Here is a 14,912-nt window from a genome sequence, read left to right on the forward strand (position 1 = left end):
CTTGAGTAATATGCTTCTCTCCACTTGTTGTAGTCTACCCTGATGTAACCTTTGAACTGGTATCCCACCCAGAGGTCATGGATCACTATTTTCTTCTGTTTGTGCCACTTGAAACAGGAGTTGAAAAACACTAGCTGTTTGTGGCTTGGAAAGGAACAACAAGGACTTGCATCCACTCACTCTGATACTAAATTAACACTGATAGTTTTTTGTGTTTTTAAATTTAAAATACCTCCAGCTTGTAGTAACCCCTTTATTTAATAGTTAACTATGTTTAGAACATTCAGTTGAATTCTTTTAGCAAAACAGGCAGTCAGATTGAGTTATCAAGTAATTAAAGTTCCTGGATCATGAAAAATAGTTAAACCTATCACCAAATACCCTTGTATATAGACATAAATTGCTTTTAATTGTTGCTATGTTTGAAAGGGGATGAAAGGTGATGATAGATCTGAGTTTATAAACTGGACTTTTTATGAGTGAAAGGTTTTAAACACAGAACTCATGAATATTCAGTTTCCATGTAAATAATTTTATTTGTTCTGAATGAAATGTATTAAACACAGAACTTCCTAAAGTTAAGTTTTCTTGTAAATGGTTGCTATTAATTGCTACATTTAACAAATGTGTATGTATGATTTAAATTAGAATTTGGTAAACTCTAAAGATCATAATAAAAATGTTTATTTTATATCAATTTGTTCCAGTTTATTTACAGATGTTGAGTATGGTGTTATAAACATACTTAGCATTAACTGGTAACTGTAAATAGTGTTTATGAATAGAAAAGTAAGCTTAGCTTGTTTGTTTTTGAATTTCGTGCAAAGTGTGTAAAAGGCTATCTGCCCTAGCCATTTCTAATTTAAAAGTAACAGACTACAGAGAATGCAGCTACTAAACACCACCTGCTTTCAAGTTTTGGGCTACTCTTTTAGCAGCAATTATAATGTTGTCTGTTACCTCTAAACACTTACCATTATAGCCATGCATGTTTGGTGACCAGACTGAAATTTGTAATTGGAAGATTCCAAGTTCAGTAGCCTAACCACCAGGCCATGCTGTGCCTGGGAATTTAGCATCTCCACGCATCATGCTTTAGAGAAACACAGTGAAGATAGTTCTTCATATTAAAGACAATGTATATGACAGTCATCATCGTGGTTAATAGCCTATGCAAACACAAAGTCCACCCTCTTTATCAAATCTGGACCACTATCACTTCAGAAAAAGTCCTTCTCTGGACTTCTATGAATGTCACATTAGGTTGTGAGCTCAGACATAGGATAAATAATTAGTCCTTAGCAATAACAAAAGTAAACTAAGTGATTCTTTAAGTTACCATGTCAGTAGTTGATATCTGATTACTGTTACTTTACCCTGAATACTTATTATGTATAACTATCACTAAACAGTAGTTTAATTGTTGTATTCATCAGTGTAAAACCTATGTATAGAAATCAAGAAGTTCTTTACTTAATCATATAAAAACATGTATTTAATATTTTATGAGCAACACTGGATTAAATGAGAAATACAAAGAGGACTGTAAGTTTTCCCTTCTTCAGAATCACGATGAGACACTAACTATCTTTGGTTTTGTTCTAGGAAAGGAGATGAAAACAATAGTGACAGTGAGGATGATGATCCTGACAAAAAGAAACTTCTCAATCAGTTGGAAGGTAAATAAATACACTTGTTTAGAAATAACCATTGACTCTGGTGATGGAATTCTTCTCTGTAAAAATTACAAACTATTACCTGATGTACTTCTAGAGGTTCTCTGAAGGTTTTTTGTTTCAAAAGTAAATAAGATAAAAAGTAACAAATATTTTTATTCCTCATTTTCAAAGATCGTGTGCCCTGCTGTGTTGTGGCCTACAAGAGTGAATGAATAATTTTTTTGTTGCTTCGTGACATGCACGTGTTTCATCGATGTCACAGCTGTAGAGATCGTAACGTTAAGAACTCCTTGCATGGAATAATTTTAGTGTCTTCTCACTGACAATACATTACTCTATAGTGGTTAAAACAGGCGATACATCCAGACATACATATTTGTTTGTGTTGATAATACTAATCGAATTTTTAACTCCTAGTTTATGATTTCCAAATTTTTCTCCATTGAAATACTTAATGTTCTCAAACTTTAACATTTGTCAAATAGCTTGAAAAATTAACAGTAACGTTTCTATAGTCATACTGTCATGGTGTACACATACTTCTGCAGTCCTGCAGTCATGGTGTACACATACTTCTATAGTCCTGGTCTCTTGGTGTGCACATGCTTCTGCAGTCCTGCAGTCATGGTGTACACATACTTCTATAGTCCTGCAGTCATGGTGTACACATGCTTCTGTAGTCCTGCTCTCATGGTGTACACATGCTTCTGTAGTCCTGCTCTCATGGTGTACACATACTTCTATAGTCCTGTTGTCTTGGTGTACACATACTTCTGCAGTCATGCAGTCATGGTGTACACATACTTCTGTAGTCCTGCAGTCATGGTGTACACATACTTCTGTAGTTTTGCATTCATGGTGTACACATACTTCTGTAGTCCTGCAGTCATGGTGTACACATACTTCTATAGTCCTGTTGTCATGGTATACACATACTTCTGTAGCCCTGTAGTCATGGTGTACACATACTTCTGTAGTTTTGCAGTCATGGTGTACACATACTTCTGTAGTCCTGCTCTCATGGTGTACACATACTTCTATAGTCCTGTTGTCATGGTGTACACATGCTTCTGTAGTCCTGCTCTCATGGTGTACACATACTTCTATAGTCCTGTTGTTGTGGTGTACACATACTTCTGTAGTCCTGCTCACATGGTGTACACATACTTCTATAGTCCTGTTGTCATGGTGTACACATGCTTCTGTAGTCGTGCTCTCATGGTGTACACATACTTCTATAGTCCTGTTGTCGTGGTGTACACATACTTCCGTAGTTTTGCTGTCGTGGTGTACACATACTTCTGTAATTCTGCTGTCATGGTGTACACGTACTTCTGTAGTCCTGCTCTCATGGTGTACACACACTTCTATAGTCCTGCTGTCATAAGCAGTATAGTAAAATAATGTACAGAATTATTGTGGCTGTTTAGATCTCTCCAACATGTGGTAAAATAAGAGAATTACAAACCCCACACTTAATGTATTACCATACTTTGGATAAAGCTAATTTTAAAAAAAAACATCATAAAATACTTTTCTATATTGGATTAACAACATTAGTCATATAGTTCTGAACTTGTATGTCTTTCTTGGTGTCCTCTTCCAGGTAACTAGTCACATAATTTTCTGTACTTTCCTGAAAATACTTTGGATGTTTGTCATTTTATCTGACAGACCCTGAAGTTAAAAAAAGTACAGTAGTATTTGTGGTAATGCAACTTTTAATCATGGTAACTGTTAAATGGTGCTAAAGTTGGTTGTAAGGAAAATTCATCTTTAGTTAACTGCTTTAAATTCTACCTTGTAGCTTGTATCTGGGAATAAATACCCAAAAATAAATCTTCATTTGTTTCTTCAACCAAATAACAGATGTGTCGTTTACAAGTTCTTAAGCTTAGTTGCCAGTGTTCTCAGGAGCTGAAACACTAAGGTTCAGGTGTTCTGTTAATAATGTTGAAATATAAACATTTGTTTTGTTCTTGCTAAAAATACTTTTCTCTTTGTGTCCATGTCACTTCTAACAAAACTCAAATGTACAGTTTTACTCCAAAGATGCATTTGTTATATAGTTTGATGATAAATTATTATATTATTTACAAAATCAATTAATTAAATTGGTCAATTATTCACGAAAAACACACATACTCTTCCATGACTGAAATATAAGATAAGTTGACATAAGAAAACCGTTTTTCTCTGAGTTCCTGATGCATTGATTTCACTGTTTAATGACTTGGTATTTTAAAAAAGAAACTACTGGGTGAAGAAGTGTGAAATTTCACAATTGCTTTCAACTGATTATGTAACTTCAACACGTAGGGTCTTGTTTTTATAACTTTGAACTTTCAACTGATTATGTAACTTCAACACGTAGGGTCTTGTTTTTATAACTTTGAACTTTCAACTGATTATGTAACTTCAACACGTAGGGTCTTATTTTTATAACTTTGAACTTTCAACTGATTATGTAACTTCAACACGTAGGGTCTTGTTTTTATAACTTTGAACTTTCAATTGATTATGTAACTTCAACACGTAGGGTCTTGTTTTTATAACTTTGAACTTTCAACTGATTATGTAACTTCAACACGTAGGGTCTTGTTTTTATAACTTTGAACTTTCAACTGATTATGTAACTTCAACACGTAGGGTCTTGTTTTTATAACTTTGAACTTTCAACTGATTATGTAACTTCAACACGTAGGGTCTTGTTTTTATAACTGAACTTTCAACTGATTATGTAACTTCAACACGTAGGGTCTTGTTTTTATAACTTTTAACTTTTAACTGATTATGTAACTTCAACATGTAGGGTCTTGTTTTTATAACTTTGACATTTTTATGAATTCACGGCCTTGAATTATCAAGAATATTTAATTGAGATACATTTTTTTAAAGAAACAATTAAACATGTTTCTCTTTGTTATATACTTTTAATTACTGAATTTTGACTTCTTACATTATCTTAAAATTCTGTGTTTTTATAATTATAAAACTAAATTGTATATTTGTTTTGATTAAAGAAAAATAAACCACTTAGTGTCATCGTATTTACAGTAACAGGTTTATAACCAGTTATGGTTTTTATCTTGGTTATGATTTTCAAAAATTATATATCAGAAGGTTTGATTTAATATTTTCTAATAATTTTTAAACAAGTTTCATGTTCCTATATCTGTTTGTTTTGATACTTCTCTTCAGTGATTGGCTGTGGTGATTCAATCATTTTTTAGACTAATTTAGCCTCAAGAAATCAAAACTCAATACAGGGGGCTCATGGCTTGTGTGATAAGATATCTACTTTAACCTAGAATGTTTCGTTCATCCTGACAGCAGACAGAAATTCAGTTGTAACAAAAAATAGAAAAGTAACTAGTGTTTCTGTATTAAGACTGTTAGCAGTGTGACTATTGAAATTCAATTATAAAAAAAACATGTATATCTAAAAATGACTCGTTTGGGTTGAGAAAATTTTTTTACGTAGAGGAGCAAACAACAACCTGACAATGACCGAAGTAGGTCGAAACGTCGTCTGCTCCTCAATGTAAAAAGAAAACGAAAATTCTCAACCTAAACGAGCAGTTTTTACATATATATTTTTCTCTACAAGTGGGTTTTCTGGACATCACTGATTAACAAAAAACATTACTTAGTGTTGCTGACAGCAGTGTTAAAATGCCATTATAAAATGTAAGAAATCTGCCAAGTGTTGCACTTGTGGTTACAAAAATAGATCAATCAAATTCATTACCTATGTGTATTTGATTGGATCAGAAAGTCACTACTGATGTGTTTTTTCAGGGGCTATAGTGATGGAGAAACCTAACGTAAAGTGGTCTGACGTGGCTGGATTAGAGGGCGCTAAAGAAGCGTTGAAAGAAGCTGTAATACTTCCAATCAAATTTCCTCATCTTTTTACAGGAAAGCGGAAACCTTGGAAAGGCATTCTGCTTTTTGGAGTAAGCTTTTTATCTTTATTGTCATTTGTATTCTGTTAGGACAAGGTAAATTATCTACTGAATTTAGAATATTTTACAGGAAAGGTATTAGTAAGTATGTTTCAACTGATTAATAAATTGTAACTGTGGCTTCTTTATATGTTTGTTTTTTTATGCTGTATTATTTTTAGTGTTTCACTGGAAATGAAAATTTTAATTTCAAGTACTTCCTTTATTAGTGTATGTATGTTTTTCTTTTATTTTTTTGTATCAAAAGAATGACATACATTTAAAAAATTATATATCTCAGGGCACCGAGTTAAAAACTTGTGTTTATACAGTTGACTCTTGGTTATCCAAGGTAATAGTGAATGGACACAGATAACATGAAAACACGGTAACAAAAAACATAAACATGTTACTTACATATTTGTGTTTGTTAGAAAAATGAAAAAGTTGATAAATGTACTTTTAAGTAGTACGTATTAAAGAGTTATTCATAATATCCAGTGTGATGAACCTTACTAAAATAGTCATTCAGTTATCTGTGTTTTGTTGTTGCTGTTTCTTGTGCTTTCTTCCTGAATTACATAATGCTGCAGGTTGTGTAAAATTAATTTGAAAATTATTTTTCAGTGGTCAATAAACAAATAATATAAAACACTAAAGAAATTATAAAATAAATAATGAATACAATAACACAACAAAAGGAATGAAGAATGACATGAGACATGGACAATAATTGTAGTGAAAGTACTGAAAGCTACACTGAAATATACATACAATTTAAAGACAACAGAGGATCCACCTATATTGATCCATCTAGGCCTTCCCATCTGCTATACTAAACACTTAAACCAGCACTTGTCATTCAAGTATTTATTAAGCCTTCCCTTAAATTTATTGTATGTACAATATTTGGAAGCAACCTGTTTCAAAGGCCAATCACCAATTAGAAAAATAAATCTGTCTTAACAGAACATTTCTCTCACCCAACCTTAACTTGTATTTGTATTTCTTAGCCTTCTCATAATTAAATATGGAAAAAAGTGTTGCAGTCAGCTCCCCCTATCCTTGTGTAACAACTTTTATGTACCAGGTATCATTGTAATGTCTCTTCTGTGAAGTCTTTACAATAATTCATTGCCCTTTCTTAAGTAAGGAGCCCAGAACTGACCGCAGTATTCCAAATCTGGTGCAATCAAGAACCAATACAATGGTGCAATCAAGAACCAATACAATGGTGCAATCAAGAACCAATACAATGGTGCAATCAAGAACCAATACAATGGTGTAATCAAGAACCAATACAATGGCATAGTCTGTTTAGTCTTGTACACAATATTTCTTTAGATACAAACTAAAATCCTATTTGTTCTGCCACTAGCAACAACATTTTGATTTGATGGCTTAAGAGAGTGGTCAACCACTACACCAAGATCTTTGTTTTCCACAACACTGTTAAGGCTATTCCCATTAAAATTATCCCTGAAGTTGTGATATGCTCTGTGCATTACTTTATTGTGATTAAAAGCCATCAACCCTTTTTTTGCCCAACCTACCAAATTATCCAAGTTCTTATTAAAACAGCAGCATAGGTGTATAAAAAATATTTCAAATGCTAGAAACACTTCTGGTACAAATCCATCAAAACACAAGTCGATTGTCAGAACGTTATTTAAACCCTTCATTCTGACTCGGTTCTTGTTACCTGGACAGATTGCCACAAAAACAGAGATCATTTTTATAGTGTAAAAACTTGTTTTTAAAAAGTGAATGAGAGGTAGTGTATATTGTTGAAAAACTGGATTGTTTTTTCTGGTAAGCTATAATATACATTGTGTTTATTTGCTTCTGTGGTCTCCAGTCTAGAGTGCATCAAACTGTTCGGTTCAGTTTTTACAGAAAGTCAGAATAATTTGTTTACTCTTCTTTATTCTGGCCTTTGTTTACATTTCAGCCTCCAGGCACAGGAAAATCTTTTTTGGCAAAAGCAGTCGCTACTGAAGCCAATAATTCCACATTTTTCTCAGTATCTTCTTCGCATCTGGTCTCCAAATGGTTAGGAGAAAGTGAGAAGTGAGTATTTAATTATGTCATCAATTTGTTGTAATGCATGCAGAGAAGATGGTTGTTTAGAAGTGAGTAGCAGTATCTTCTGTTATATTTGTCATCAATTTGTTGTAATGCATACAGAGAAGATGGTTGTTTAGAAGTGAGTAGCAGTATCTTCTGTTATTTTTAATTATGTCATCACTTCTGTTATATATACAGAGAGGGTTGTCATTTAGAAATGAACAAAGTATTTTTAGTGAAATTGGTCCAATGACTTATTCTGTTGAGTCTCCATAGGGCAGAGTACACCACCTTTAACCCTAGTTTAACCGCCAGTTTCCATATTATAACTTTCAGTATAGTAAGTGTACCTTTTTGAAATTTGATAGACTTTTAGTAGACATTACAAGTCCTTTTGCACATGAAAAAATCATATATTTGAATTTAATGTATCTAAGGATTTGTAATGTGAATATATGGAGATAAAATGTTGACTGCTTCAGAAACAAAGTGACTGTCATTTTGATATTAAACATACTTTTCTTCATCTGAAAATTTCATTAATGTAACCTCTAAGACTTTGTAAATAAATATTAAATGTTTTTATTGTTGTTGTTTTTTGCTATAAAACTTTTTTTGATGTGTAATTTTCTCTACCTTAACTCTACAGAGACCAGGTCAATTTGACTGACCTTGAAACCACCGTTAAAAATACGAAATCTACGGGATATTTTGTTTCTTTCTCCTGTTTATCCTGAAACTTCTAGCAGTTAACATATGTTTATAACTCAATATCTTATTGTCTTTTGGACTTGTCTAACTAATAATTCCACTACAAAGGATATAAGCTACTTGGTGAACAAGTAATTCAAGTTATTCTGTTGAGTGACTTGACGTATGAATTACTCGTAAGTAAACTTCAAGGAAAAAATTTTTTGTTATCTTATCTAACATGTTTTTAATTTTTGTTTTATTTACTGTTATTACAACAAATATAAAATATGAATAAAAAACAGCAAATATGGTACTCACATATGTTTATAACTCAATATCTTATTGTCTTTTGGACTTGTCTAACTAATAATTCCACTACAAAGGATATAAGCTACTTGGTGAACAAGTAATTCAAGTTATTCTGTTGAGTGACTTGACGTATGAATTACTCGTAAGTAAACTTCAAGGAAAAAATTTGTTGTTATCTTATCTAACATGTTTTTAATTTTTGTTTTATTTACTGTTATTACAACAAATATAAAATATGAATAAAAAACAGCAAATATGGTACTCACGTTTTATCTTGTTATGTCGTCGTTTGCTGCCAATGAAATTTGAACTTCCTCTTTTTTTTATATATACTAATGTTAGTAGTCCACCAGAGATTTATTTATTTGAGCAATACATCTAAGAATTTCAGAACTATAACATGTACAAAGTACAAAATGTCCTACAACTATTGTAGTTTACTTGGTTTTAACTATAGCGTAAGAGCCGTGAAGTATTTAAGATTTCTGATACGAACACCATGAGAAAAATCTTCAAGCTGAATACAAAACAGACGTTACTTTTGACTACAAACAGTGTGCTATAGTACGTCGTTTAATGACTTAACACATCTTTCTTTTGGTTTTGATGAAGTAAAATGTCAGAATTATTGGAGATTTGTAAAACAGAAGGTATAACAGGTGGATCTGAATATGTAATTCATGTTTCTGTAAACAAAAGAAAATTGAAAGATCCTGGTGCAACATTTAATTAAACTGTTGGTATTGTAGGAAACTCTCCCTCAGTGACTTCATTTATCCTACTGCAACATTTAATCAAACTGTTGGTATTGTAGGAAACTCTCCCTCAATGTCTTCATTTATTCTAGTGCAACATATAGTCAAACTGTTTGTATTGTAGGAAACTCTCCCTCAATGTCTTCATTTATCCTAGTGCAACATTTAGTCAAACTGTTGGTATTGTAGGAAACTCTTCCTCAATGTCTTCATTTATCCGACTGCAACATTTAGTCAAACTGTTGGTATTGTAGGAAACTCTTCCTCAATGTCTTCATTTATCCGACTGCAACATTTAGTCAAACTGTTGGTATTGTAGGAAACTCTCCCTCAATGTCTTCATTTATCCGACTGCAACATTTAGTTAAACTGTTGGTATTGCAGGAAACTCTTCCTCAATGTTTTCATTTATCCTGGTGCAACATTTAGTTAAACTGTTGGTATTGTAGGAAACTCTCCCTCAATGTCTTCATTTATCCTAGTGCAACATTTAGTTAAACTGTTGGTATTGCAGGAAACTCTTCCTCAATGTTTTCATTTATCCTGGTGCAACATTTAGTTAAACTGTTGGTATTGTTGGAAACCCTTCCTCAATGTCTTCATTTATCCTAGTGCAACATTTAGTTAAACTGTTGGAATTGCAGGAAACTCTTCCTCAATGTTTTCATTTATCCTGGTGCAACATTTAGTTAAACTGTTGGTATTGTAGGAAACCCTCCCTCAATGTCTTCATTTATCCTAGTGCAACATTTAGTTAAACTGTTGGTATTGCAGGAAACTCTTCCTCAATGTTTTCATTTATCCTAGTGCAACTTGTAATCAAACTGTTGGTATTGTAAGAAACCTTCATTTCATGTTTGCTTTATTTATAAGTAGTTCAAATAATTTGTGTACATTTATTAGCATTAGTTTTATTTTTTATTCTTCAAAGAAAAATGTTGTTTAGTTTTCATTCTGTGGAGCTGACATTTATTAATATCTTTCCAGTTACTTCTTTATCTTCAATTCACCCTTACACATATAAAACTTTAAAGATACTTTGATGTGTATATTTTGACATATTAGAAGTAGGTTCTGAGTAACATGATTTTTACACTTCTGTTCACTATGAAATTCCATGCTGGTAATAATCCATCTTTTTGGCATTATTTTTTTGTTACTTTTATACAGTCTTGGCTTTTGGAACTGACATTCAAATATTTCTAACAGTTAATGCATGAATAACAACAAGTCCAAGTATCCGTTAAGTCTATTTTTGTTGAACTAAACGTCCAGTTTTTGTATAAAAATTCTCAAGTCGGAGCTCCATCTGTTGTTAATATTGCAGCATGAAACTTTAATGTCTGTTTCTGTTTCATTTTTTTAACAGGCTGGTGAAAAATCTGTTTGAAATAGCTCGTCAAGATAAACCAAGCATAATTTTTATAGACGAAATTGATTCCCTCTGTAGTTCACGATCAGACAATGAATCGGAGTCGGCTAGAAGAATCAAAACTGAATTTCTTGTACAGATGCAAGGTATTAGAAACCAAAAATTTGAACTGAATTTTTAAATTTTCCACTAGAAATATAATGCATATTAGAACACATGTATGGCTTTGTCTGATAAATTCTGTGTGTAATATATCTAATGAATTTAAATATTAATGTCCACTGAAAATGACAACCAAAGTTTCAATGAGTTTTTCATAACTCATTGACCCAAACATGAAGTGATATATATCTTTTTGTAGTTGGTGTATTATATTGCAAGATATAGTAAATACCTTGTAATTTGTATTGATAAAATTAATATTGTGTTTTACAAAAATTGAAAAGAACATTCAGTCTATGAGAACAAGTTTCACTAGTACCTGACAAGTAAGATTTGAAAATAGGGTTAATAAAAATACTTGGAGTAAAAAATACGTGAACATGTAGCTGGAATAAAACATTAGCTAACTGCTACGTATACTTACCAGTAACATTTTATCATAGCCGTATCGGCAGACCAAAGATAAGTTACATGTCGTTCACACACACACACACACACACACATATCACGTCTTTGCATTCTACTGTTCTCTCTTTATTGTCTTTAACATAAAAAATTGTACTATAATTAACAATTTTTTATTTTGCTGAGAAGCAAAAGGTATATTTTGATAGCTTTTGAAAACATCTAATTGTAAATGTCAGCAAAGTTCATGAGGGACTTTATAAAAAGGCTACGAACAGATGTGTTTTGATATCAATAGAATTAATTTTATGCAAATCTAGTTGCATGTTGCCCATATTAGGTGTCAACACTGACAATGATGGAATTCTAGTTTTGGGAGCTACCAATATACCGTGGGTCCTAGATGCTGCCATCCGAAGAAGGTAAGTTACTGTAAGAAACAGGCTTTAACCCTGCAAATTTTACTGTGGTAGTTAGGATACCCTGTACTTATCTCTTTGTTTCCTAAAGTATGAGGGTGTCCCCCTAAAGGTAGAAGGAACATAATAGTCCTGTCTCCACTTCTGAACAAATGAAATAATTCATTTAATAAATATAATCCAGTTAATCTCAGTTGGTTGGTTATTACTCTATCCTCTGGTTTCAACCTTCTCTTATAAAGAATTCCTTTAATATAAGTTAGATTATTTGTTTACTTTTAGTTACAGTTTTACCATAATGCTAGTGGTATATTTGTTTTTCATTGTAGTATTTCTGTTGTATGATCAGTACTAAAGTGTTCATAGGACAACTTCTGTACTTTAAATATTTTTTAAAGCTAGTATTGAGTCTTAAACATGTTAATGTTTACTGATGAACTAACTGCTAGCTCAGACTTATTTTTTATTCCTACAAGCTACAGTTTCTTTATCATGTCATATATATCACTTCAGAAACGTGGTATAATTTCCACTGCATATAGCCAGTCCACTTTGGATACAGTGCTATCATCATAATAACAGCCCACAATAAAGTCATAATGTGTGAAAGGAAAGGGCCCGGCATGGCCAGGTGGGTTAAGGCGATCGACTTGTAATCTGAGGGCTATGGGTTCAAATCCCCATCACACCAAATATGCTCGCCCTTTCACTCATGGGGGCATAATAATATGATGGTTAATCCCACTATTCATTGGTAAAAAAGTAGCCCAAGAACTCTTGGGCAGTGGGTGGTGATGACTAGCTGCCTTCTCTCTAGTCTCACACTGCTAAATTAGAGATGGCTAGTACAGGTAGACTTCATGTAGCTTTGCACGAAATTCTAAACAAACAAACTCTTCAAACAAAACAAACAGAAAGGTAAAAACTGTATGTTTCAATAAATTTTAACTCTTTGAGGTTAAATGTAATTTTCCAGATTTCATGTAAATTTTAACTTTCTCAAATCAAAAATGTACAAGACAAGTGTAGATGGAATTTCTTTTGTGCAAGACAAGTGTAGATGGAATTTCTTTTGTGCAAGACAAGTGTAGATGGAATCTGTTTTGTACAAGACAAGTGTAGGTGGAATTTCTTTTGTGCAAGACAAGTGTAGATGGAATCTGTTTTGTACAAGACAAGTATAGATGGAATGTGTTTGATACAAGACAAGTGTAGGTGGAACGTGTTTGATGCAAGACAAGTGTAGATGGAACGTGTTTGATGCAAGACAAGTGTAGATGGAACGTGTTTGATGCAAGACAAGTGTAGATGGAACGTGTTTGATGCAAGACAAGTGTAGATGGAACGTGTTTGATGCAAGACAAGTGTAGATGGAACGTGTTTGATGCAAGACAAGTGTAGATGGAACGTGTTTGATGCAAGACAAGTGTAGGTAGAACGTGTTTGATGCAAGACAAGTGTAGGTAGAACATATTTGATACAAGACAAGTGTAGGTGGAACGTGTTTGATACAAGACAAGTGTAGGTGGAACGGGTTTGATGCAAGACAAGTGTAGGTGGAACGGGTTTGATGCAAGACAAGTGTAGGTGGAACGGGTTTGATGCAAGACAAGTGTAGGTGGAACGGGTTTGATGCAAGACGAGTGTAGGTGGAACGGGTTTGATGCAAGACAAGTGTAGGTGGAACGGGTTTGATGCAAGACCAGTGTAGGTGGAACGGTTTGATGCAAGACCAGTGTAGGTGGAACGTGTTTGATGCAAGACAAGTGTAGGTGGAACGTGTTTGATGCAAGACAAGTGTAGATGGAACGTGTTTGATGCAAGACAAGTGTAGATGGAACGTGTTTGATGCAAGACAAGTGTAGATGGAACGTGTTTGATGCAAGACAAGTGTAGATGGAACGTGTTTGATGCAAGACAAGTGTAGGTAGAACGTGTTTGATGCAAGACAAGTGTAGGTAGAACATATTTGATACAAGACAAGTGTAGGTGGAACGTGTTTGATACAAGACAAGTGTAGGTGGAACGGGTTTGATGCAAGACAAGTGTAGGTGGAACGGGTTTGATGCAAGACAAGTGTAGGTGGAACGGGTTTGATGCAAGACAAGTGTAGGTGGAACGGGTTTGATGCAAGACGAGTGTAGGTGGAACGGGTTTGATGCAAGACCAGTGTAGGTGGAACAGGTTTGATGCAAGACCAGTGTAGGTGGAACGTGTTTGATGCAAGACAAGTGTAGGTGGAACGTGTTTGATGCAAGACAAGTGTAGGTGGAACGTGTTTGATACAAAACAAGTGTAGGTGGAACGTGTTTGATACAAGACAAGTGTAGGTGGAATCTGTTTTGTACAAGACAAATATAGATGGAGAGTGTTTTATACAACACATGTTTTATACAGGACCAATGTAGATGTTTTATACAAGACAACATAAGTATCACAGCAACTGATTATTTAAAAGTTGGGTTAAGTGTACAGAAACTTAATATTATATTGTTTAGATTAGAGAATCAAATTGCATCTTACTGTCAGAATAACTGGCTGAGTTCATCCCTCCATCTTCACGTGGAGTTAAGTTTACTTCAGGCATAAGAATAGAACGTACATCATTTTCAAGGGTTGAAATATTTCTGTATTCATGAGGAATTTCATTGTTTTGTTGGCTTTTTCAAATGGGAATGTGTGGCCCATCCATATTTCTTTAGTTATGACTAATGAAAAGGAACATATTGCATGGACTAAATCAAAAACAAGTCATGAGGAAATCCAGTTTTACATGAGATAATTTAATCTTCCTGATAGATTTCCCTTAAGTGAATGTACTTTTATTTCACTATTTCTGTCCCTGCTTTTACCAGAAGAGTTGACTGACTGTATGTGTTCCAAGTTCACCTAGGGTTGTAGTAACAGTTGAATTTTGTTTAGGTTTGAGAAGAGAATTTATATCCCCTTACCAGAAGAAATGGCACGTCTTCACATCTTCAAGCTGCACATAGGAAATACTCCCAATTCACTAAGTGAAGATGATTTCCGTATCCTTGCCAAGAAAACAGATGGGTAAGGTTTTGACAGAATAATTGAAACTTAAGAGATTAACAGTTCAGCTT

At 33.5% G+C, this 14,912-nt stretch overlaps 1 protein-coding gene across 1 annotated transcript in view; it reads left to right on the forward strand.

Annotated features, from left to right (window-relative positions):
- Positions 1-14,912, forward strand: part of LOC143258686 (vacuolar protein sorting-associated protein 4-like) — a 29,196-nt gene that overhangs the window by 5,820 nt on the left and 8,464 nt on the right. Inside the window, exons 4-9 of the mRNA XM_076518104.1 lie at positions 1,606-1,679; positions 5,481-5,638; positions 7,578-7,696; positions 10,820-10,968; positions 11,730-11,811; positions 14,731-14,862. Coding sequence (XP_076374219.1) covers positions 1,606-1,679; positions 5,481-5,638; positions 7,578-7,696; positions 10,820-10,968; positions 11,730-11,811; positions 14,731-14,862 — 714 coding nt within the window. The remainder of the gene's footprint in view (positions 1-1,605; positions 1,680-5,480; positions 5,639-7,577; positions 7,697-10,819; positions 10,969-11,729; positions 11,812-14,730; positions 14,863-14,912) is intronic.

The sequence above is a fragment of the Tachypleus tridentatus genome, chromosome 1 (assembly GCF_004210375.1).
Source record: "Tachypleus tridentatus isolate NWPU-2018 chromosome 1, ASM421037v1, whole genome shotgun sequence".
In the NCBI taxonomy this organism is placed as follows: domain Eukaryota; kingdom Metazoa; phylum Arthropoda; class Merostomata; order Xiphosura; family Limulidae; genus Tachypleus; species Tachypleus tridentatus.